Below are 25,015 nucleotides of genomic sequence, written 5' to 3'. Positions count from 1 at the left end.
ACCACAAGCAAAAAAAAAACCCAAAAAACTCAAAACAAGCAACGGGGTGCTATGGCACCTCGCATGAACGACACGGTGTGGCCTTGTTATTTAAAGAGGAGTCATTTACACCCAGCATGCGGAGCTAACACAATGCATGTCTACCCGTGGGCAGTCTCGCGCGCCTCGTCTGCACTCAGCTGAGGGAACTGTGCGTTTAGGCTGTGCTCGCTAGGCCTTACTGCTCAGCACTCGGGAGTTCCTGCAGAGCGCGTTCTGCTTATGGTTTTACCACCCCACCACTGCAGCCTCGCCACGCTCTCACCAACCATTTCAGTCGTGGTTCTTACTATGGCAAACTGAAGTGATAAAAGTGACCAGGCGTAAGCTGTAAGTATAGTGAGGGTTTTGAATGTCTAGCCCTTTTCATATTCATCACTGTGACCAAGTTCCTATTTGCGTTTGCATTTATGAGTGATCATATTTCTGTTAAAAACATCTGGCCATAAATGTGTCACTATGCAAACTGATTGGATGCACGTGTAATCACAGGCATTATTTGGGTATTTTGTTGTGTGTGCATATGTTGCAGACAAAAAAAAAAAAAAAAGTAACAGTTTTTACCTACAGGCTGTTGGACTACTGAACCAGCTGTTGGTCATTCCCTAATCCTTCAAGAAAAAAATCTTGTTTTTCCTAATGTGACATTAGTGCTACTAGGAGTATATTCTCACTTCCCAGCATTGCCTCAGAAACAGAACATGCCACTCTGCCTTTTTTGACAATTTAAACAAAAAAATTCCGCTCTTTGTTGAGTCAATGATCCCTGATGATCAACTATGGTCTATTCCAAAGCTTGTAACAGACTAACTCCACATTTGTTGAACCATCCCTGTCACTCTGTGTTAGCCAAATGCCCCACAGGGAGGCGTTAACACTGAAGCCTTGTGCAGATGGCTGAGTCTCATGCATTCAGACGCAGGCACTCCGCTTTACCGCACCTCGGCTTCTCATGTTCTGCTCGCTGTCTCGGTACTTTTTACATACATCTTTTTAAGAGCAAGAGAGCGCAAAGTGGAAATATTTTTCCAATCTTGATTATTTTGTTTAATCAATAAAAAAAGGTTTAAACTGGACTCAATGGTGAATTGCATAGAATTCAGAAAATGTGTGTGTGTGTGTGGATTTTGGTACTTACTAGAAACTACACATTCTATGAGTTAGTAAAAGGTCTGGGATAGCATTAGTGTTTCTCACACCCTTCCTGCTGACTGCACACTGCGCCAATATCACAGACATATGAGAACAAGCAGAAGAGGGCACATTTAGAGGACAGAGAAACGCTGATAGAAATGCAGTTTCATGTCAAGATACAGGACTCATGCGAATGCAAGAGAAGCAGGATTAAATGTCTCCTAACTGATAAACTCACTGTCTGTGTAAAGGCGGATAAACACAGAATAGTGATCCAGATGACTAGACATAGGCTGACAGCAAATGAACAGTCAGCAAAAAGTGTTTATATGCTTCATGACAAAACAGAGGCGCATTTGTTGATTCAGATTGTACTCATTGTTTTTTTGTTGTTATTTTTTAAAATAAAATAGTGTCACTGTTATGGCAGGTGGGAATTCATCCCAGACAATGACTTTTGATGGACTGGGTGCCTGACTCAAAGTAAAAATAGAATTTGTCAGAAGGTACACCTTGTGCAAAAAATAAAGTTCTGTCAAAGAAATATGCATTTGCATTTCACAACAACCTATGAATACAATCACTTGCATGGTTTGTGGTACACTACAATAAAGGATTGCGACACAACCCTTTATGAGCCTGATAGCCTGTTCCATTCTACCTATTCTGTGGAAAGCAGAGTGGAAATGCATGTCTGCCAATACTGTTAGGCTTCCTGTTTCTTCTGCGAGACAGATTAGGTGGAGCACCTCGGGGGTGGGGGGTGGGGTGGTCAGGGCACAGGGGTGGGGCCACTGGCCATGCATACCCTTGCATTAATAGATCTGTTTGAACACTATTGGCATTATGGTTCTTTCAGGCAGCCACAGCAGGTCAGCATGAATTTTAATGGGACCGAAGGATGCTGGCCAAGCTGCCCGAGAAGCCCTTACTGACTGAAGAGCAAACGGACTCCTAACGACTACCTGTCAGAATAATCTCCATCCTCGATGCCTTTTTATGGAAGCTAAATGATTCTTTTTTTATTAACACCCATATAAGGAAATTTGCTTTAGGGCACACGATACGCTCAAATCAATGCACTGTTTATGATATTATTTATCATGATCAATGCTTTCACCCATCACAAAATATGAATGCCGTCTCAAGAGTACAGGCAGTGTAAATACCAAACGGAAGTAAATAACAAAATGACCAAATCAACAATGAGCCAGAGCCAGTAAGCTGGCGGTAGTGCAGGGCGCCTCACCGTCGATGATCCGCTTGACCCTCCAGATGCGCAGGGTGATGATGAGGCTGATGGCGTCCCACGGGCTGCTGGGGCCGTTGGCCACGGTGGAGGCCACCATCGGAGCCAGCGACAGCACGATCACGGCGCCGTCAAACACCTGCAGCCAACGCACAATCACACACCTCCTGTCCTTGCCCTGTCAAACAGAAGGGTCTAACGGGGACGAGGCGTAGCGGGGACGTGTGTCCTGGAGGGGCTGATTCGAGACGTTAGCAAATTCGCTCCAATCGGTCACTAAAATGGAATCATGCTCACAGATCATAGATATTTCTACACAGTAAAAAAAAAATGTATTTAACTTCCTAATGCTCGCTTAGAATTTTGAACATTGGAGTGTTACTCAGTTAGGAAACCCACTGTTTATAGGACACAACAAGCAGCACCTTGGGAGAACACATGCAGTGTGAGCACAGCAGTGGGCCATTCCTGCTCCCCCCCACTACTGTGACATTGAGAGCATAACACTGCAGCAGGGAAAGACTCGCATCTCATCTCCTTTATAAAGGTTCGCTCTCTCTCTCTCTCTCTCTCTCTCTCTCTCGCTCTCTCTCTCTCTCTCTCTCTCTCTCTCGCTCTCTCTCTCTCTCTCTCTCTCTCGCTCTCTCTCTCTCTCTCTCTCTCTCTCTCTCTCTCTCTCTCGCTCTCTCTCTCTCTCTCTCCCCACCTGTCCTAACAGAACCCTGGGGAGCTTACCTCGACTTTGTTCTCTATGTAATCCCATATCCCCAGTACCACAATCCTGAAGACAGTCTGAGAGAGAGAGAGAGAAGGAGAAGTAGGAAGAGCAGATAGTAGGGAAAGATTCATAGAAAGTCACAGAAAGTGGAAGAGAAACAGATTCGCAGGAAAAAAATTGAGGGATCAAGTATTTTGACGGGTCAGCACATTTGCGTCTCCCTTATCGAGGCGCTGGGCTGCTGAGCCCTTGATTTGAAGCAGAATGTATGCTTCAAAGACAGAAGGGAATTCATAAGGAAGAGAGACAGATAGGGGTCTTCTAGCCAAGTCCATGCAGCAGAACTAAATAACGGATTTGCAGAAGGAAAGCAGACATTCCGTAATTCAGAATTTGGAGCCGCAATAGCAACAGTGTTCACAACCCCAGTGCTTGTAAACGTCTATGAATCCTAAAAATCCCAACACCTCAGCAAAATTATTCCAACCTTAAATCTAACTTTCTTTCTTCTCTGTGCAAAATGCTGCCCATAATTCAACAGTGACAATGTGATTATATATTCATACGCGCTAAATCAGCAAGAATTCGTCCAGATAACTGGAGGAGACGCGGTGAGTTGTGCTTGCTGGCACGGAGGGCTGTAGACCCTTCTCTCCCTCACTAGGTCAGCACTAGTCGCACACATACCTCAGTGAAGAAAACTTAGGAAAACACACGGACACACACCTCAGTGAAGAAGAGTGAGAGAGTGACCAGGCTGATCCAATGGATGATGCCAGCAAACTGGAACGCATTGGTAACTGAGGAGATGGAACATATAAAACACCCTCAGCAGAACGGAAAGCTCTTTATTCATCACATAAATCAACAACAGCAACAACAACAAACAAGTATACATGCATACAGCACAAGAAGGCCATTCGCATTTCATTTCGCACAAATGTTAGGCCTCTTAGATTGAACTTTGACATCAATAATACAACGAGCTCCAATAAAACGCTCGCATTGCAATTATCACCGATTCATTACAACGCATGAAGCGGAAGGCAGGTATCCATTTTAGCTTGGCTCCAGTAATTCCAGGGTGAACAGGTTCAGGGTAAGACAACCACCTCACAGAGGGTGACCTCAGAATCCCTCCCTTTCCAACAACCCGAGAGTCACACTCGTTATGCAGAAGCATATTTCCCACGCACACCCATGTCACATTCAGGTGACGCGAAGAGCCATTTACCATTACAGCAGCTGTCTGAACTGGAAGCGTGTCAGGTATTTCTGCTATTCAGATCCGCCCGTCCACTCCCGCGGGGCTGGCTGTGCCGTTTCTGCTGCAGCTTCCTCTGCCTGCCTACCTATTTATCAGCCCGATTATGGCTGATCACCGCGCTGCGTTCAGCCATCGCCACGCCCTCTTAACCCGTCCGTCCATCCGGACCCCCGTGCCGCTCTCCCTCCATCCACTCCTCTGCTAGTCGCTTGCCCCGAATTTGTGTGGCTCTTCTTCCTCCCCCTCCCCGGTCCTCCTCAGCACATCTATCAGGGACTTTTTTAAAAAGGCCAGACAGGACAAGGGAATAGTAGTAAATAGTGAAGATTTTAGATTTTACAAACACTTCATTCAAAATGGAAAGGCATGTTATAGCCAGATATGTGTTTGCCAAAGTCATCACTCCCAAAGGTCAACACAGAGGCATTTGCCTGGGAAGGGCTTTTTTGCTTGAGGGGCAGTTGGCTTTGGATTATTTGAAGCTGAGGGGTTATAGTAGAAGACTATCAGACTGATGGAAGTAGTTGTTTGAAGGGTATTTGGTTGTGGGGTGAATTTTGATTGAGGGATATCTAGCTGTAGGGTAATTGCGTTTGAAGGGTATTTGGCTGTGATGGGGTAATTCTGGGGAAGAGGCAATTGGCTGTGGGGTAGCTGAGGGTGAGGGTTCATTATCCGAGTAGTTGTAGTTGAAGGTTAGGTTGATGGGGTAGTTATTGTTGAGGGGTATTTGGCTGACAGGGATAATTTTGTTTGAGAGGTACTTAGCTATGGGGTAGATGGCGTGTGGCTGTTACAATGGTTGAGGGGCAATTGCCTAAAGGGCAGTTGAAGTTGAAGGGTTATTTAGCTTATACGTCCAGTTCCTTCTCTTCTTCCCACCTTCCTGTTCTTTCTATATTCTTCTTATTTTTCCTGTTTCCACCTTTGCCTGCTCTGCCTTAGAAATGCCTCTTTTAATTCTAGTTGTGCTGATTTTCATTCTTGGCATTTGCTTTTGTACTCTGCTCCTGTTCCTATGCTCATCCATCACTATCCATGTTTTAATATCATATCTGAAGGTCTTTTATCGTAATAAACTATACCTATACTAACTTTATCGTAATAACCTATACTATGTTAGAGGGGAGCTGCTCCGTGCTTGCTCAACCTTGAGTTATCTCAAAATTTAAAATACATTTCTCAGAAAACTGAATACTGTGTCGACATATGGTGGTGACATAGGACATATTAACATTAAGATTTAAAATATTCAAAAACTATAAAAATTACCACAATATGTCTGACACTGATGTATTCTGCAGACGTGAAATGTGACAAGGGGTCCTTTAGAGTGACGGCTGCCCTTGTTTTTGCCTAATTGTAATACATTTTAATGAATGTTTGATGGTGTTGACAAAAAGTCGGAACATAACTTTGAAACCTTATAAAACCACGTGTTATTGGCAAACAAGACTGCTCATATGGGATTTTTAAATGTTGTTTTAAATGTATTTTTTTTAAAGTCTGTTAAATCAATTAAATCCATTTTATTACTAATGTTTAAACCTTTCTGAACATGCACCGTTTTAGTTGTCGTGTGGTGTCATTAAGTGTCACATATTTGACATAATAATGACTAAATAAATGAGGAGGATAATTGTGTTAAATGTATTCTACCATTAATCCTTCATAATACTTTTAATAATTTCATATTACAATTAAAGACATGTTAATTACTAAACCTGAATGCAGTTACAATTGCTGGACATATTTTATCTCCCAAGAAGCGGTGAACTATGATCAAAGTGTTTGTCCATTAGTACGCCTGCATTTCTTTCATAAATGTCAATAGTTTCCAAACACAGACACAAAAGATAAAGATGTCAGTGTGTTACAGGTTCAGTGTAATTATTGTGTGAATGAGATCTGGAACCTATAGCACGCAAACAAGTGGTACTTTCATACTGCTCCGATTCACTGTGCTAAATGAGCCGATTCATTCCTACAGTTACGCTCCGTGTTAATCTGAGCTCACCAAACACAAAAAGCATGCTTCAAATCAATATTTACCAACAAACACCCAGAAGTAGAACTAACACTCAGTGGCTCAAGCATGTAGCAAAAGCCTCTTTGGCCTACCCATCCCAAATCTTTAGGATGACACGCAATCATCACCGAGGAAAACTGCAACACAAGTCACAAGTTCCCATATTCATATTCAAAAGTTCTCAGATTCTTTTTTTTTTTTTTTTTTTTAAATGCTAAAATATTTGTTCACAGGCTTTCTAAACAAAGGTAAAATGCCCAGCGAGTGTGCAGTGTTGGGTTTGTGAAGTGGCCTGGGGAGTGCTGGGAGCTCTCTCCTCCCACGGGCCGGCATGACAGCGCAGGTTGTTGGGGTGCTTACACTGCAGCAGCCTGGTGTCGATGAGTAGCTCCGCACTCAGAAGGACCACCACCAGGATGACGCAAGCCACCAGGAAACAGTTAAAGCCTGCACTCAGCAGGCACACCTGCCACAGGGCCGCCCGTCTCCCACAGCACGGCTTCAGCCAGTTGGACCTAAGACACACAGGCAGACACAGTTGTTGCAGTAACCACCTCGCCTAACCGTGTAGGGTTCTCGGATTTTCGGCAGATTTAATTATTATTTTTACATCTTGAGGCATTAGTGGTATACTGCTTGCACCGTCAAGGCTAGTCCTAGGGCTCTATTACCCTGCACACGTTTTCAAATGGACTGCAGCCCAGTACGCCTGATCCAGCACACGAAAGGCTTGGTACCTAGCTGATGAGCCAGGGAAACGTCCAACTGTGCAGGGCAGTGGGGCTCCAGGACTAGAGCTAAAACCCCTGGTTTACATGCATCCAAGAAAGATTGAAAAATCATTTCTTTCAGTGTACAAAAGTTCTAACTGTAGGGGGCACCGTTTTGTGCATGTAGAAGCTCACATTTCTACAAATACAGAACATAAATACACGTAGAAGAAACTATACATGCACATTCATGGTCAAGTCTATCACTCGTAGCCTCTGTTTGACAGAGAGAGATAAACAAGACCCTTCACTATGAAGGCATGTGTCATCCCTTGTGAAAAAATGCATTTATTTTCTAAGCATTAAACAGAGTAACATTCTGTGTGATTAATCACTCTCCATCACTCTCTCACCATACCACCTCACTCCATCCCCCTCTCCTGTAAAGACTGGCTAATTGAATTGCCCTGTTGATGGCCTTATTCACTCCTGTGCTCTCGGTATTCTCGTCACTCTTCTGTCTCTCTCTCTCTCTCTCTCTCTCTCTCTCTCTCTCTCTCTCTCTCTCTCTCTCTCTCACCTTCTGCTGCTGTACTTATGCCATCAACAATCACCATCTTGGCACTTAACAGGAATGCAGGGATATTCATTATCAGGAACATATGTTATTATCTGCATTCCATTATCATATAAACGCTTCGGAGACTATATGCTGCAACTTGGCCAGCCAAAAAAAATTGTATCCAGGAGCTTTCTGGAATGCATCCCATTTCAATGTCTCTCTCTTGATTAAATACTGTGAGCCCAACGTTACAAATCTGACGGTCCGTATTGGAATGCTGGAGTGCAGTCATGTGCGTAGTATTTTCCAGTGTGAGCTCCAAGCTCCTGCCACGCATCCCATAGGATCCTGGCAGGATGGGATGGGCCCGTTAGATTGCAGAGCCACTCTAACCTCATCCTGTAGCCCTATTACCACACAGACACACACACACACACACACACACACACACACACACAACCCCCCCCCCCATTACACATGCCATCTGGAGGCCACAGTCTCCATCCCTCATATGCAGCCAAAAAGATGATTGCTTAACAGCATGGCTGTGCCTACATTTGATTAGCCAGACTATGTTTACATGCTTTAGGCTTTGCCCTTGCACTGAGTGAGTAAGAAGGGCAGAGAAGACACTGGTGCGGGGCTTGAGGCTGAGGGGCGATGCCTGATCACAGTCTTACAGCATCTCTGTGGGTGTTCTGAGCCCCTCCCTGAGCTGCCGATCATGAGCTGCGACGGTACACTGACTGTAAACAGAAGTTTGCTGCAAATGGTCTGATCTCAGCTTAGACGTTGCAACTACAGTGGAAAAGGAAAAGCATGACTGGAGGCGAATCTCTTCTTCCTACTGTGCATATCCTCAATAACGGTAAAAGCTGCCCTAAATCTCCCATTTTCCTTCTTGTCCACTCCACTCTGTCAGGGTGAGTGAGTCTCACTGAGATTTATGGCCAGTAAATAATGGAGATTAAAAGAGTTGGAGTCAGCAGGGCAGGCAGGCGAGCTGATTTAGGTAGGGGCCACAATCTTCAGAAGGGCCACACGTCACTGTGACCTACAGTGGAGCCATGGAACCTCAAACACTGCTGTCAAAAGGCCAGAGCACGGCTCTGGGCCTCAGCATGGCAGGGGGAACAAGCCTCCAGAGTCATTTCTAAAGCTCAGAAACTTCAAGAGGAAGCCTGCTCAGATAACATTTCAGAAGTGCAGCAGTGCAGGGCAGCGAAGGGAAGACTAGGAAGAACTAACGAAAGGGCCCTTGGGTTGAATTACTGCGATTAAATGCTAACCGTCACAAAGATGGAATTCATGAAATGTGAGATCCAACACACCATGATGACACTGTCCTTTATACAAACACAAACTTTAGAAAACACACAGGCCTCCCTGCCCACAGGCAAATGGAAAACACTTATGTCATCATGAAAGGGTAAGACAATTTTTACAGCTGGCTCCATTGTGCTGTAATGAAACCTTCGGCTTGGCATACAAGCTGACAATAATTTCAAAGGTCGTGGCAGTATCAGTCAGTGGAAGCACTTTCGTTCAGAGAAGAAGGTACAGTTCCAGAACATTAGATGTATGTATGGAGCACAGGAACAAAACACCACAAAGGGATTGTTCCTTTGGATAAACTGTTGGGGGGCGGGGGGTTGAAGTGATAAAGAGAGGCAGGATGGGAAACCGAGACAGAGAGAGAAGTAAGTTGAGGTGAGATGAGGCGAGAGGTAATATGGAGAAGAGGGCAACGTATGTGTCTAATTCTGACAGGAACTCTGGTGTGTGATTCTATCTGCCTGCTGTCCCCACACAAGGTGAGCCGGAGGTCTGAGACCAACAGGCGAGACAGTATTGAGGAGCCCCGACTGAAGTCACCGTTTCTGACCTACCGCAGAGGTGCAAGTCAGAACTGCCCTCCCCACACTACTGAATTACTGAGATACTTTAGTGGAATGAATGGAGACTGAGAAACACATGGAGCAGAAACAAGTTACACAGCTACACTACGAACTTGCACTTGTTATCAAGTGAAGGTGATATTTATCTAACCAACGATATTACCCCCTTATTCAGAAGGCAATACTTCAGAAGAGCTGGGTCTCTCCGACATGTTCTTCCAAATAGTTTTGGAATAACGTTTTATGTACTTCTACTGTGCCACTACTGTGGGCAGGAAGGAAGGACTATCACTAGAGTAAAGGACCTTTCTACCATCCCAGTGTTATCTCCTCCAGCCGTGGCCAGCGGACGGCACGTGGCACAGAGCTGTGACCAACGCTTTTCATACAGATGAAAATATACCAGTAGGAAACAAGACCAATACACAGCTCTGCCACGGGTACACGCGACAGAGATACACACAGGACACGTAGATATGCACAAATGAGCAAATCTAGAAGAAATGGAAAAAAATATTAATAATCTAAAATGAAAATGAGTACTTTTAGATAAGATAATACTAGTCTAGTGCCAAAGCACCAAGTATTAATTGACACGCATAGCTCAACCTGATATAAAAAGGCTTTTTTTATGAGGCACTGTAGTAGGAGGATGAAAAGACAAAGAAATGTGAACAGGGAGAGAGAAAGCAGTGCTGGATTTGGGAATAAAGTACATGTCTAAATGTGTACAGTTTCAGAATTTATTTAAACCAGTTCCCTCCAGCAAACCGGAGAGGCTATTCATTTAATAAAGCTTTAAAAGAAGTCCTGAGTGGGTGGTGGTGGGAACAGGGGTGATGGATTAGAGAAAGATGGGAGACTTCATTTGGGGCAAACAGCATTAAACTCCTGCCTGCTGCAGCATTTATGATGAGGTGAGGCTCTTTTCAGCAGTATTTTGAGAGGAGGTGAGGCTCTTTTCAGCAGTATTTTGAGAGGAGGTGAGGCTCTGATCGGCAGTATTTTAAGAGGAGGTGAGGCTCTTTTCAGCAGTATTTTAAGAGGAGGTGAGGCTCTGATCAGTAATATTTTAAGAGGAGGTGCGGCTGATCGGCAGTATTTTAAGAGGAGGTGCGGCTCTGATCGGCAGTATTTTAAGAGGAGGTGAGGCTCTTTTCAGCAGTATTTAAAGAGGAGGTGAGGCTCTGATCGGAAGTATTTTAAGAGGAGGTGAGGCTCTGATCGGCAGTATTTTAAGAGGAGCTGCGGCTCTGATCGGCAGTATTTTAAGAGGAGGTGCGGCAGTATTTTAAGAGGAGGTGCGGCTCTGATCGGCATACAAAGAAGACCAATGGCTTGTCAGATCACAGTGATAAGAGAAAATGAGGCTTTTGCCACTGAGACGAGCGCTCTCATCTTAGGGCTGGAGTCTACATAAAGTAAAGCCATCAGGCCCCAGTCATTGCAGACAGCTCAGGTAACAGAGTAACAGTCCTTCAGACATGAACAGGCCATGCTGTGCCAGACATCCAGGCTCCAGTGTAGCTCAGGAAACAGGTGTCTAATGTTAGTGCACTATATTTAAAAACAACAGAAATCAAACGACATTGCTTAAAACAAACAAAAACCTCAAACAATGTGAAATACAATAGCTCCAAAGTATCTAATGTGGGACATGAATGAGTGTGAAAAAAAAAACAATATTCAGAATGGTTGCTGACAGACAAACTGCCCCTCTTCCATGCTGAGGTCATGAAGCGGCACGTTGCAGGTGAAAGTGAGTGCCACGCCATACTCAGTGGTGCCACTGTGCTTACTGTGCTCAACAAAGGTGAAAATTTTACTTCCTAAGCAGCACCTCCTTGATTTTCAGTGCGTTTTAATCAGACAAGCACTACGACTTGAAACCAGACACTTGAAACCACTGTGAAGCACTGGGCAGAGTGCCTCAAGGTTGTATTCGGGGATCTGTTTAGCTTTGACATTAAACCAGGATATCTTCAGCAGGTGATTGATAAGGGGTTAAGAGGCCTAAAACTCTTCCCCTGGGAAACTATTTGTTTCTGCATATTATACTTGGTTCTGACTGATGTAAATGGCACCACATTTAATAAGCTTCTTCTTACTTCCAAGACAGCTTAGGAGACAGAATGAACCACTGTCACAGGGTTAGTAATCAGACCTATAGCAGCAATGACATTGGGGAAAAAAAAAAAATCAATCAATCAATCAATCATGCCATAGGTCTGTAGAGAATGGATGTGGCCAAACTGCATTCAGCAGACAGCTATAGCCTGCTCCTGTTTGATCACTGCTCTGGTAAAGCTATGCAGTCCACAGCAGCCTGATAAGGACTACGTTTGAAAATGAAACTTCAGCTCCTTAAAAAAAAAAATCAAGAGGAATATATGAGATATTTTCATGTGCAGTAATAAAATATATAGTTTATTAGGTGCAACAAGCCTATCTGCTTTTCGAGGACTGATGAGAGCTCAGAAGAAGGTTTTACAACATCCAAAGTCTGACTTATCCATGCCACCTATCTGACTTCTGCAAGCAGGGAGGAATCATGAAATGGTGTGGGCTGTGTGTGTGTGTATACACTTCTCAGACTTACAGCACATGGCAGTGAAGCTCTAAGTATTTTTTATTATGCAATTAATAGTAAATGATGTGTAAATTAAAGCCTAATCAGTACTGAGTTAAAATGTAATCTTATTTCATTTTTGTGGAGTAACTGGGGAATGACCTAGCAGATATAGGCTGGGAAAGTTCAGACTCTTTAGCTAATTTGTTAGACCTTTGGAGCTACAGCATGAGTAAATCACAAGTTAATTAGCTTCATGCACTCGACCACCAGCGATCACAGAGTAGTTCCACTTCACCACCATCATGTCTGCCTCTCCTGATTCAGCGCATATTCTCCCAGTTGCAGGACCGCTGGAGAAGAGAGAAACAATGAGCAGTGCAGTTCCAGGCCTAGCTTCCTAAGCGCTTATAAGCCTCAACACCCCAGCGGACACCGAGAGACGGAAAAACCAACAAAGCACTAAATATACGCTGAACGGCACTTTTGCTGATGTTATCACAGCTAATCAATTTTACATCTGAGAGGTTCCTTATTAGAAACGCCACTACACACCATTAATCTCCTGACTTCCCCTGAGAAGAAGTGGGGGAAACGGAGTGTTTATTGAATGAAATAAAATGCACAAATTTAATCAGAGGAATGTGAAGACATTAACTGCATTTTTTAAAACTCGAATCACCATGAGCTCATGGCGACTTCTGTCACTTATTGAAATGCAACTAATTCTAAATATTTTTACATTTAATGGCATTTCATTAAAAATGTTTTTAAATATTTTGTAAATTAATTCATTTAAAAAATCAATTTGTACCTCCTTCAATAAATAAATAGCCATGTCTAGGTAACTGCAATTATTGCAGACGATAATTATTCTGAGATGTGTAAGAAAATTGAGACAATATTGTACAATTATTGTAGGGGTTTTATTTATTTAACTACGAGGTTGTGCAATATCTGAAAACTGGCTGCTTTGTGAGACTGTGCAATAATTATGGGTATGTGCAGTAACTGCAGTGGTTGTGAGACTGTGCAATGAATACTGAACTGTGCAATAATTGCATGTCAGAACTGTGCAATGTTTTCAAATTGTGAGACTGTACCAAATACTGATCTGTGCAATGACTGCTGGGGTGTGCAAATAACTGGAGAGATGACTGGTAGGCTGTGAAACATTATCATTTTAAACTTGAAAAATGACACTAGTATATGCGATCATGCATGTGAATGTGTGACTGAATCCCTGAGGGCACCATAAAGACAATATGATATGATATATCATATCATAGTATAGAAAAAAAAATATTGTGATTATACTAGTGATTAATATAGTGATTATATTCTTGAATTAGAACTAAAGCCGAAGGTAAAATTTCACTTCTGGCACAAGAACCATCGCTAAAAGCTGTTATTTCTCAATCTGCATCTTCGACAGTTAGGCTTTTGCACTAAAATCTTATTCCCATTAATAGAGTCATAAGGACTCTAAAGTCATAAAGTACTACAATTCGCCATTTTCATGCAGATGCATACACAAATGGCAGAAAGTGCATGATTTGGTGTTTTATTTGAGGCCTATTCAGTTCTTATGTTCATGCTTACATTTACAAGGGCTACGAAGACTTGTTGTGTCAAAACACAGCAGAGACCATCATAAGGCATTGTCTTAAGAACATGACCAACACACGCAAGACAACAAGATGGTAGATGCAAGATGATAAACCCAAATACTAAAAAGGTAAAAGGGAAGAAGATGGCATTGGTGTACGGTGACCTGCGATGTGAGGTATAAATCGCTGTGGAATAAATCAGCATATACACTCAAAATAATTAGTTTTTGATCATTTCATACATTATGCATAAAAATTATTGTCTGATTTTATATGACAGATGATATGGTCTCAGGGCTTGAAACAGGATTATGCAGCTCTGAAACACACGCATACATATGAAATACAATTTTGTATAATCTTAGGAAGCACTGGCTGTGTTTGTGATCCTAAAAAAAAGATAATCAGTGCAAATTAAAAAATGGACATGTGATTGTTTTGGTGTGCTAGGCACTCCGCCCGAGGGCCACGTCCGGTCTCTCTCTCTCACACACACACACACACACACACACACACACACACACACACACACACAAACAATCGCCTGATTACTGACTGCTAGCACCTGGTCCTTGTCTCCTTTGTTCTCCCTCTGTTTAAAGCCCACAGGAACGCTTGTCCAGTGCTGCGCTTTATTCCCCGGACCCGTCTACAAAGGACACCCCGAGTGAAACCGCTGCTCTGCTGCATCGCTATGCGACGAGAGTTACTTCCCTTTGTTGCTGCACACTGCGGTGCGTTGTTATTTTTTGCAATGGAAAATAAAGACATTCCATTCCCACACCTGCGTCTCGCTTGCGTCTCCTGCTCACCTCACGTTGCTATTATTTCACATTGCTATTAAGCTGAATTAGCAATTCAAAATCAAGTCAACCATTAAAATCACCAACATAGATAAATAGAGAAAATAATTTTCCATCTTAATTGAAATTAAAAGTTTCTGTTCAAATAAATCATCTTATTGGATATTCAGCAGGTAAACTGCTGTGTCTAGTCTCCTTAACCCAGCATAAATGCAGGGTCACAGGGGAGAAAATAAATCTAACAACAAAACCTGGACTGACTGGTCTGATTTGCACTTGGAGAGGGACCTCAGACGGTCTGCAGCAGGAGCCGTCCTTCTACAAAGCTCCCAAAGCTCCTTACTCATGAATAGAAGCTGGGGCTGGAATGGAAGATTGGCTTACCACTAGTATAAAACCAAACGCAGGTAAACTAAACAGCTTCTCTAATCATACTTTGGCTTATTTAATTAACTCAGAGGTTCAATATCACTGCTTCCCTGCTTCTTTCTTACAGAGCTCTTACCACACGTGGCACACCTTGCTGTCAAGTATCAAAAACAGGCAGAGAATTCAGGTCTGCTCTTCCAGAGAGGGAAACTGGTTAATTCACAGAAAATGGAGATAGCTCTGCTCTGTATCTGCCAAGCAGTGGACCAGCTGTTTCCCATTAAGTGTTTGGTTTTTTGCCCCTTTTTCTTCGCTGAGAGGGAGACGTGTCCTCGTAATCTCAGCATTTGCATGTCCGTGAACATTCACATACTCTCATCTACCCCAAAGTATCACCTTTGCTGAGGGGCCATATGAAGCTTACGGCAGTGACTTCAGCGGCTGAATCACGAGCCTGTGCTTCGTGTCTTTAGGCATGAGGGAGCGCAGTGGCCATTTCAGCAAGCTTACCCATGCCAAGTGCTATTTATTCAGGCTCAAAATAACTCGGGGTTCAAATGTGCTACACGTACCCCAGCTGAATGAAATCATTTGCTGAACAGAAGCTCTAGAACTGTAACAGAGCTTCTTGCAAGTAAATCAGCATATTGGCTATATAGATGAACATATCCCAATTGTCTGTGAAAATGGTGCGTGGTCTTTAATAGGAGCCAACCATTCAGCTGTTGGATAGTCAGCAGCCCCCTTCTAACACTAGTGTAAGAGAAACAGCAGAACTGGCTTGGATCAGTGCAAAAGGACAGTTATTATAAATACTTTAAACCTCAGACTCAGAACACCCCAAACTGGGGAAGAATGAGTGTGATGGACCTAAGCATGTTCCAACCAGACACATGAATCATTTACATTTACGGCATTTAGCAGACGCTCTTATCCAGAGCGACTTACAAAAGTGCTTTGTCATTTACTCATAGAATATATCCTAGTACAGTAGGTTAGAATCAAACATACCAATGAACTAGAATACTGTAGAATACAGGGATCAATGCTGATACCTAGAAGTACAAAATACATAAGGTCTATCTTAAACAATAAAGTGCTATAAACAATAAGTGCTAGAGTTTGTTAAACAACAAACAATACCCTACAATAAGTACTAATTTAGTCAGTCAATATGGGAGCAGTGTCAGTTGTCCTTTAAATATTTTGCAAATAGGTTGGTCTTCAGTTTGTGTTTGAAGACTGCAAGGGACTCTGCTATCTGGACAGCAAGTGGGAGTTCATTTATCAACTATAAAGGATTACAAAACCCAGGACTGGATTTCAATTCAAGGTCAAATTTGAATACCCTTGCTACAGAGCCTTAGAAGCCATAGAAAAGATGAATGCATTTAAAGGTGTTAGTAAAACCCATACCCTAACCAGGAAGAGTCAATACTGAAATGCAGTTTATGTGGCATTCTTATAACTATAATTCTAACATGAACCTATTCATAGCCATATTTGTGATTTTATGAACATACAGGTTGTCACAAAATGATTCTGGACACTTCAAGAATATTTTGGTCAATCTAATAATTTATGTTAAGCACAGCTATCCAAGTATATTTACCATGTAGCATTCTCATGCTTCTCATGAGACATTTGAGAAAACCTTTATATTCATTCCAAGCAAGACCATCGGGTATTACTAACAAAATTTAAAAAGCAAAAGGGAAAAAAAAAAAAAAAAAAGTTGAACTGGTCAGAGATGAAGAACAGAAGGCCTGACAGTGTTGGACAATCCCACACACCCTGCGGTCATGGTCTCTAGCACATTCCGGTCATGGAGCCCAGTTGCCAGAAAACACTAATAATAACACGCACATTGCTAGCCTGAACCCTACACTGAATCTGCAAGCACTGCAAATGGCCAATGAAGTTAGGGAGAACAAGCACCTTCCTACCCCATTGCCCAGCCCTGCTCGATGTTTAGGCTATTCTAGAGAAAGGCCCGAGAGCAAACGCACATACACCTCTGCTCTTTTAGGACAATATTCCGTGGAAGCACAATACTAAATGTGAAAGTGTAAAGGTCCATGATGGTTATTAACAACCCTTCCATCAGCAGACTTCCAAAATTCCTCCAGTCTGCACACTGGAACCTGCCAAAGAGAAGGCAAGCTGGAAAAACCGCTAAAATGACGGCACTATCTGGCGTGTTCCTAACATCAGGAATGTGTAAACTGTCATTTAAAGCCACAGAAAGGTTTGGCTATACCTGAGCCACAGCTGCTCCAGTGACAGGCCTGAATGTACTCACAGAGAGCAAGGCAAATATACACATTGGACATGGGGACATGAATGAATAGACATGATTCATGGATGTTCTTTGTATAATTAACAAGAACAACATGGAAGGGCATTGTTTTTCAACAGATTACTTCAGATAAGTTTCAGGCACATTTTGTAGCTTCCACAGAAATAAAATACAATGCAACTTCCTTGAAATCTTCTCTACTGCACCCAATATCTTTGGAATACCAAACATTTTGTACATGCCATTTTGTCACAGTGTCTGTTCCCAAAGGCATCTGAGAAAGTAAACCGGAGAACCACAGGAACTTAACAGTGGAATGTCCAAACAGTTCTTTAAATATCTGGTGATCTTCAGCTACTTGCATGAACAAACCCTAAGTGGACTCCTAATTCATACTGATGTACCCTCCAGACAGTTAAACCAAAGACATAGGCAGGGCTCCAACATACAGCAGTGTCTATGCCGAGCTATAGATTATCTGGAATTTGGAAACGGTGCATCCTGATTAGGTCATGATTTATAACATCCCTCAGTCTGTGGCTATAACCATCAACAGGTTTTCTGTTAGTTCAATAAACCAATTAAGAGTTGAATGCCAGTGAATGAGCGAATAAACATGATCTAAGATGTATTTTGTACTAGGTCCAAAAGCTCTATGATTGCAACATTTTTATAATGGATTCACGACAACCTTGCGAACAATTACTTTTAGCTTTTATTTTATTTTATTTTTTCTTAGGATGTAATTCAGTAAATCAACTATAATTTCGCCTATAGGTTGACAAAAAAAAATCTACCATAGGCACACTATCTGTCCTAGATATGAAACAACCTATCCTATATCATCATATACTGCAAATGACCTCAAAACCGACAAAAGCTTTTCACACAGGACACAAAACAAATGTGGTTTAACAAATCCAAAATACCTTACTAAAATTAGACCAGTACTAATAATAGAGCTTTGGTTGGCATTAGAAGACACAATGAAACCATTTATATGTTCTGCCTATCAGATTAGCAGATCCCTTGGTTATTAATTAACCACAAACAATGGCAATCCAACTCAGTTACCATTCCACTCATGGCGAGGACATGAGTCACAAAAGCTGCTTTCAATGAACCATGACATGCCCACATTCCTTCTCGAGTTAAGAAACAAAAATACAGCCTACTCATTTCTCTCAGGGGACCTTTATGAATGGCATGTCCTGGAATGAATGTGACTTGAAAATCAGGAATTTTGATCTGCAAGGTCACAATGTATCCAGCAGTTTCAGTAATGCTGTGTTGTCATTCGCTGTCAGAACATGACAGCAAGTTTCACTGTATCATAATTGAATCTGCATTCATCATCAGAAACTTCAGCAGAGTATTATAGGAGAGGATTGTATTTGTTGTAATAATGCCACATTGTCGGATATGACTAGCCCCTAGTCCTGAAAGTATATAAAACCAAACATTGGTCCTTAGGCAAGAACTACATGCATGAACATATTCAGCATTAACTGTTGGTATGATTTAAGGGGAATTAAGTGGACTTGTCCTATTTGTTCATTTTCTTGTTCTGTTCCATTACGTATTAGATATTATAAGAGCAAAATTTACCAGTAATCCAGACCCGTCATACAAGTTATGTACAGCTGTTCTAAACAAACACACACACCTTTATGGAATAGGTCATTAGATTAAATGAATAAGTTTTAATATCATCATCATGTTGCAATGGCAGTTTTCTTCAGTAGCATTTGACTACGTACTCTAAATTGTGACAATGGACATCTGATGTGGACAGGCAAGACGTGCTATGATGCGGTACATGGCCACAATGCCCACTGATCTTACATAGCTGCAAGTTAGCCTTCAATTAAAATTTATTTATTTGTTTAATGTTGATGCCAACAGTTGCTGTCGTGACATCCTCCGTTACAATGCTCCACTGCATCACCAGCTACCATGACGCACATTTTCTGTTTTGTCCTGCCCTTGACCAGTTCAAAATTATACTCATGTAGGTAACGCCTTACTCCGCCCCCCCCCCCCCCCCCCCCCCAAAGTTTCATCTAATTTCATAGCAAACTATCTCTTATGTGATTATATGGAATTTTAAATGACAGTGCAAACAAATTATTTGACCTCTAGCAACTTTAACCATTTCACTGTGGATTCTGTATAGGCCTGTTTTTCTTTATTGATCTCTGAAAGGAGTAAAGTTTTTTTCTTTTTAACCTTAGACATCCTGTTTTAAATATAAAAGACATCTGAATAAACTGTGCTGGGCATTTAGCCTTATAAGTTATTTTGGGTCATCAACTACACTAAATCTAAATTTTATTTGGGTCATCAACTACACTAAATCTAAATTTTATTTGGGTCATTTCCCACAATTAAAATTCCAAACATTTGTGAATCTAATGTGGCACAGCCATATTAAAGTTGGAAAAAAGTAGATCATGAAAATAGAATAGAATGATGCCAAGTGATCAAAGATGTATCGACCCCTAAGGGGAAGAATGAAATCGACTTTCCTAACACAACACATGCACACACCCACACACAGAGGGTAGACCAAAATCTGGCTCTTGAAGTGCTGCTGAGTAAGATTCTTGCCCTGTCCATAGTTATAGATATTTATGTCATGGGCATGCTTTTACCATGTGGTAACTTTTGATTCATTAAAGTCTGTTAAAGGAACAATAAGTAACTTTTTTTTACAACTAAAAAGTAGCAAACAACATTTACATGAGATAAAGAGTCAACTTGCATTGTAGTTCTCAAATGAATCAGTTTATGCTCCATAGAGCAAGTTGCCCAAATAGAGGCGCCCATGTTTAGACTAGAATCCCTGAAACATCCAAGCCACTAGGTATCATAAAGGCTGTTTAATAATGTGAATAAGTATCACTGGGGGGGGGGGGGTCACTTATTGCTCCTTTAACACAGTTGCAAAGATTAGTATTGAAACATTTGATCAAAGAGATCTGGATATTCCCAGTGTTGTATAGCCATTACAATAGCTTTTGTATAGCTACATTATTCATCTCATCTGTAATATGTAACTTTTTACATTTACAACCTCTTAAACGCAAATGTTTTACTTAACTGAAGGACATCTCTGTCTCTTTGCTTTAGAGAAAGCAGCAATGCATAACAGCTAAATTGCTAAATGCTAATTAACTTGATTAATGTTAACACTGCTTTGAGTTTGGGGTTGCTATGCTTATGAACTAACAGTGTTCAATCCTATACAATTGTGATGCTTTTGATATATTTAACACACACATTTTAGGACCAAGAGGGTGCACAGGCCATCTGTCTTGTGCTCACACACACACACACACACACACACACACACATACACACACACACACACACACACACACACACACACACACACACACACACACACACACACACACACACACACACGGGCAGGTGCGGCCTGTGAAAGCCGTGACGCTTGCCATTATGAAGCTTATGGTGTTTGTCTTCTTTCTCAGCATGGAGCAGAGCATGGCTCAGCGCCTGTCCGGCGTGAGTCACGCTACCCAGACGGGACGACAGTGCCTGGCGGCGGCAGCCCAAAAGCCCGCTCCAGAGAAGCCCGGCCTTCTACAGTACCAGCAGTCCAAAAGCCCGCTCCAGAGAAGCCCGGCCTTCTACCAGCACGAAGTACACCCCAGCAACAAAGTAGCTTTACCATCCCAGTGCAGAACGCAATCTTATCTAAAAGTAATGAGAATACGGAACCTCTTTTTTAAAGTATGAACATTGTTGGAAATTGTTCAAAATCTTAAAAAAAAAACCTGAAAAGGATGGTTCCACTTCTCTTTCCTCACATTAACGTGCCAATTTAGTTTATGATAAGAATGACAGACCACATCAGATAGGGTGAGGTTTATAGCATGAAAGATACTACTTTAAATAAATCCAATTAATCTTAAAAAGGTCCTTCATTATGTGCTTCACTGGATGTGCACATTGGTCATGTGGCCATCACAGTAGGAAATAATGTACACCCCGACCCATCCATGTGTGAGCCTACACCTATCAATACCACAGAAACATCTCCCACCTATCATTTTTTTAATTAGTTCATGAATTATAGTGCCTTTCCTAATACAATTTTACATCTTAATACAAATGTTTACTTTCTGTATCTTTAAACGTTTCACTACGGGAAAGGCTCAGCAGAGAAGACGTTTTTCCTGAAACTCAGGTGGGATCTCTAAGGGCTGTTTTTGCTTCAGTGTCAAACAATAAAGCATGTACCCAAATGTATCGCCCAGCAGGGTAATGGGCACCGGAGCATGTCAGGCTAAGAGCTCGATACTGTTAAAAATGACAACCCTTATGCTCATCGCTAATTACCAGGGGAAAATGTCACATCGCTGTTAAGCTGGATTTGTGTAATTCTGCAGAATGTCATGTATAATAATATGGCCTGTAGTTGGCTTCAAGAAAGACCGAAGACAGAAATGGACTCTGTCAACTCAGATTATGGATTGTGTTTCGTCCAGAGTCAATTATGGTAATGGTCCGCCATGCCGACCAAGTCCAAGATGTCAAGAGTTGGGTTTCAGCTATTAATGAATACGATGATAGTGGGCCTTTGATGAAATGCTTTATAAGTGGATTTCATCTCAGTAATTTTCATTGTTCACATTCAGACATCATACTGGTTGTCAAAGCCGTGAGTGACGAGCATGGCAGCATAAACGTCAGAAACGTGCCGGAGCTTCGCACATCTGTGACGTGTTCTGGCCGACAGCAAACAAACTGCGGCAATTCCTTTCCTCTTTTTTTCTCCTTTTCTTGGAGATCAGTGAAACTCAAGCAGCGATCATTTGGATGCAAACAACACAACCCGTGTTTTAGTTCATCTGTTACAAAAAACAGTCAGTGAATTCCAGAAATACCACACCCCGAGTGTGTCTCAAGTGCGCACACGTGCCGCTCAGCAGGCTGCTCTGCCTGATGTGTAGGATTGTTTGTGCTTCAGTCTCTTCTCGCTGTCCTGAATCCGGAGTTTCATACAACCTGAATGGGAGTCGCCTTCAGATCAAATGATTACAGACGACAGAATGAAATCTAGGCCCTCTCTAAAAAATTGCTTGTTTAAATCAGTTGCATCATCCAGACCAGTACTGTAGTATACAGAAGGCTAATTGCTCAGTGCGATCATTTCATACTGTAGTACAATAAAGGTCAAAATAAAATGTTCCATATCCCTGTGGGAACAGTACACAATGACAGGTGGGACCTCCTCTGTGTGTGTGTGTGTGTGTGTGTGTGTGTGTACAAACTAAATGGTGACTAAGGTGTGAAAAGCATGGTAACGGTTGTTAGGCATTTCTCCTACCCTTCTCTGTTGTCCTCCTCTAGGTTGGAGATGAGCTGAGACCCAGCCAGTGAGATGTCCAGAGCGGCCAACGGCAGGTCCCTGTAAGCGAAGCTCACCAGCTGCATGGGAGCCGTGCCCTGGCCCTCGTCCTCCACCTGCTGCGAGATCACTTCCAGGTCGGGTGCAGTGGCTGGCTGAGAGGCCCTACACACACAGGGGGCTCAGTCACACAGCAGGTTCCTGGGAGACGATGCTGAATTCTAACACCAGTAAGTGGAGCAGCTACGGAGTGAAACCATGCTGAACTGACCATGGTGCTCGTCAGAGAAATGGACTATAAATGGAGCAATGTTAGAGCCACAGCAACGTACAGATGAACCTTACAGGCTACAGATAAAAATTAGCTTTTTTCAGATCAAAATAACTGTACTACAATAACAAAATAACAGGACTAAAATGTGTCCTGTCTTTTAAAGATGTGCAAAGAGTCATTTTTCCATGATTTTATTTCCTCCCATACTGTAACCATTTCTGATTACTGTAACTTCCTCTCTACTAGAGTTTGCTGGACAATCTTGTCATGTTTGAAGCCGGTTCAGAAAGCGACTGTTGAATTAGTGACTGGATCAGGAACAGAAATAGCATGCTCCTGCGTTAGCCTCGCCCCACTTGTTACCACTTAAACTACTAGGTTTGACTTCTTTTTAAAGCTTCTGTTTATAACTATGGTTTACCTCATTCTTTATTTTCTTTGTGTCATATCATTTAAATCATTTAACTAAGCTGACGGTGGTTGTCTTTTAAGGTGCTCTGTAATATATAGGGATTGACTTGCTTAGCCATGTCTATAATATTATATGGAGTGATCTGATTTTGCACAGTAATATATTAATCAATAGGATCAAAACATCTACAAAGTTCAAAGTTCTGATTTACGATAAATTCACAATAAACAAAATAATGATTGGCTGTTTCAATGAATATTGTGCAGCAATTACAATAATATTTCATCTCTGACCAAAAACAGGATGGAAACTGTTTTATAGACTTCCATACTATGAAAATACCGAATCAATGGATGTATACTAGATCAAAAGAATTACGTCATAGTTTTCAGAAATAATGCACCAGTCAAAATCACATTAACATTCTTTCCAAACAATAAAGGGCCAGTAAGACCAGAACTTATGTAGTGCTATTACAAAGTCAGGCAGTTTAAAAAAAAGGAAAAAGGTATATACAGTCCTTTAATTTGGTCCTGACCACAAACTGTGGAAGATTTCATCCAGCAGACAGGATCTAACTGAAAGCAGCGTTGCATCTGCGTGTTGTTACTGAGGGGCTTTGAAGTTGCATACCACTGCAAATGACAGCGGTTCCTCAGAAATGAATCATGTAAGAAAAAAAAGAAAAGAAAAAAAACCTGATACAAACAGATAAATAACAGTCCTGGACAAATGGTAAACACCCACAGTAAATCAGCCCACGGCAGTGATCTTGTTAAGCTGGAGTGGAGGGTGTGCTAGGTTAACCTATTAAGGAAACACAAATAACGTGAACAAGAAATTAGAGTGCACATTGTGCCTACACCATCAGCAGAGGTCAGGGACGAGGAGTATGCTTTCTGTCATCTGTACTGGAAACGTGGAATATGAAAAACAGAAGATGGGCCACAACAGGAGAGGATGCTGCACTGCACCGCCAAAGCAGGAGTTCACTTCCACTTACTGATAGCCATCGAATTTTATTACACGATGACAGGACTCAGACCCAGAGAGAGACAGAGATCAAACCCAAAGGGAGACAGAGGTCAGACCCAGAGCAAAACTACAGCTAGCACAAGACTTTGTGAACAAATGGCATGATGACACACTGAATATGAAAATAAAAGACTGATTATGAGTCTTAAGATGAAGAATGAAGCATCTCTGTTAGAGTGAAGCATTCTTGCTTCAGCTATTATTCCAAAATCAGGCTTGAACACTTATTTTAAATACTTATTTTTTAATTTTTATTATACATTATTGTTATTAAAAAAAAAAAAAAAAGACGACTCATTGCTTCAAAACTGCATGAGTGACCTTCAATCTGTGCAGAATTAAATGACACTTTAGTCAATTAGATCTGAATGACTAACAGTCTAAAAATGCTTTTCACAATTTACTTTAAGGAGACATTTCTCCCTTTTAAACATATTTATTTACATTCATTATCTATTTGCAAGTCATCCCTTAAAAAATGTATCAAATGAAAAAGCAGAAACAAACAAGCCAACAAAAACCCTGCATGCGCTGTGTCATGTTTGCCCTTGATTGACTGGATAAGGTGTGTGGATTCGTCTCACGTTCTCAGTGTGGAATTGCTTCTTCAATCTCAGCACAAACAATGCGATTAATGTACACCTTCTGCAAACTC

General features: G+C 41.8%; 1 protein-coding gene across 1 annotated transcript in view; it reads right to left on the bottom strand.

Moving 5' to 3' along the window:
• Window positions 1–25,015, bottom strand: part of tmem266 (transmembrane protein 266) — a 40,343-nt gene that overhangs the window by 5,387 nt on the left and 9,941 nt on the right. Inside the window, exons 4-8 of the mRNA XM_035519777.1 lie at window positions 22,619–22,804; window positions 6,797–6,951; window positions 3,867–3,940; window positions 3,158–3,214; window positions 2,423–2,561 (exon numbers count right to left, since the gene is read on the bottom strand). Coding sequence (XP_035375670.1) covers window positions 2,423–2,561; window positions 3,158–3,214; window positions 3,867–3,940; window positions 6,797–6,951; window positions 22,619–22,804 — 611 coding nt within the window. The remainder of the gene's footprint in view (window positions 1–2,422; window positions 2,562–3,157; window positions 3,215–3,866; window positions 3,941–6,796; window positions 6,952–22,618; window positions 22,805–25,015) is intronic.

The sequence above is a fragment of the Electrophorus electricus genome, chromosome 2, assembly GCF_013358815.1.
Source record: "Electrophorus electricus isolate fEleEle1 chromosome 2, fEleEle1.pri, whole genome shotgun sequence".
In the NCBI taxonomy this organism is placed as follows: Eukaryota; Metazoa; Chordata; class Actinopteri; order Gymnotiformes; family Gymnotidae; genus Electrophorus; species Electrophorus electricus.
Note: the sequence above shows the minus strand (reverse complement) of the source record. Positions and strands in the feature narration are given on the sequence as shown.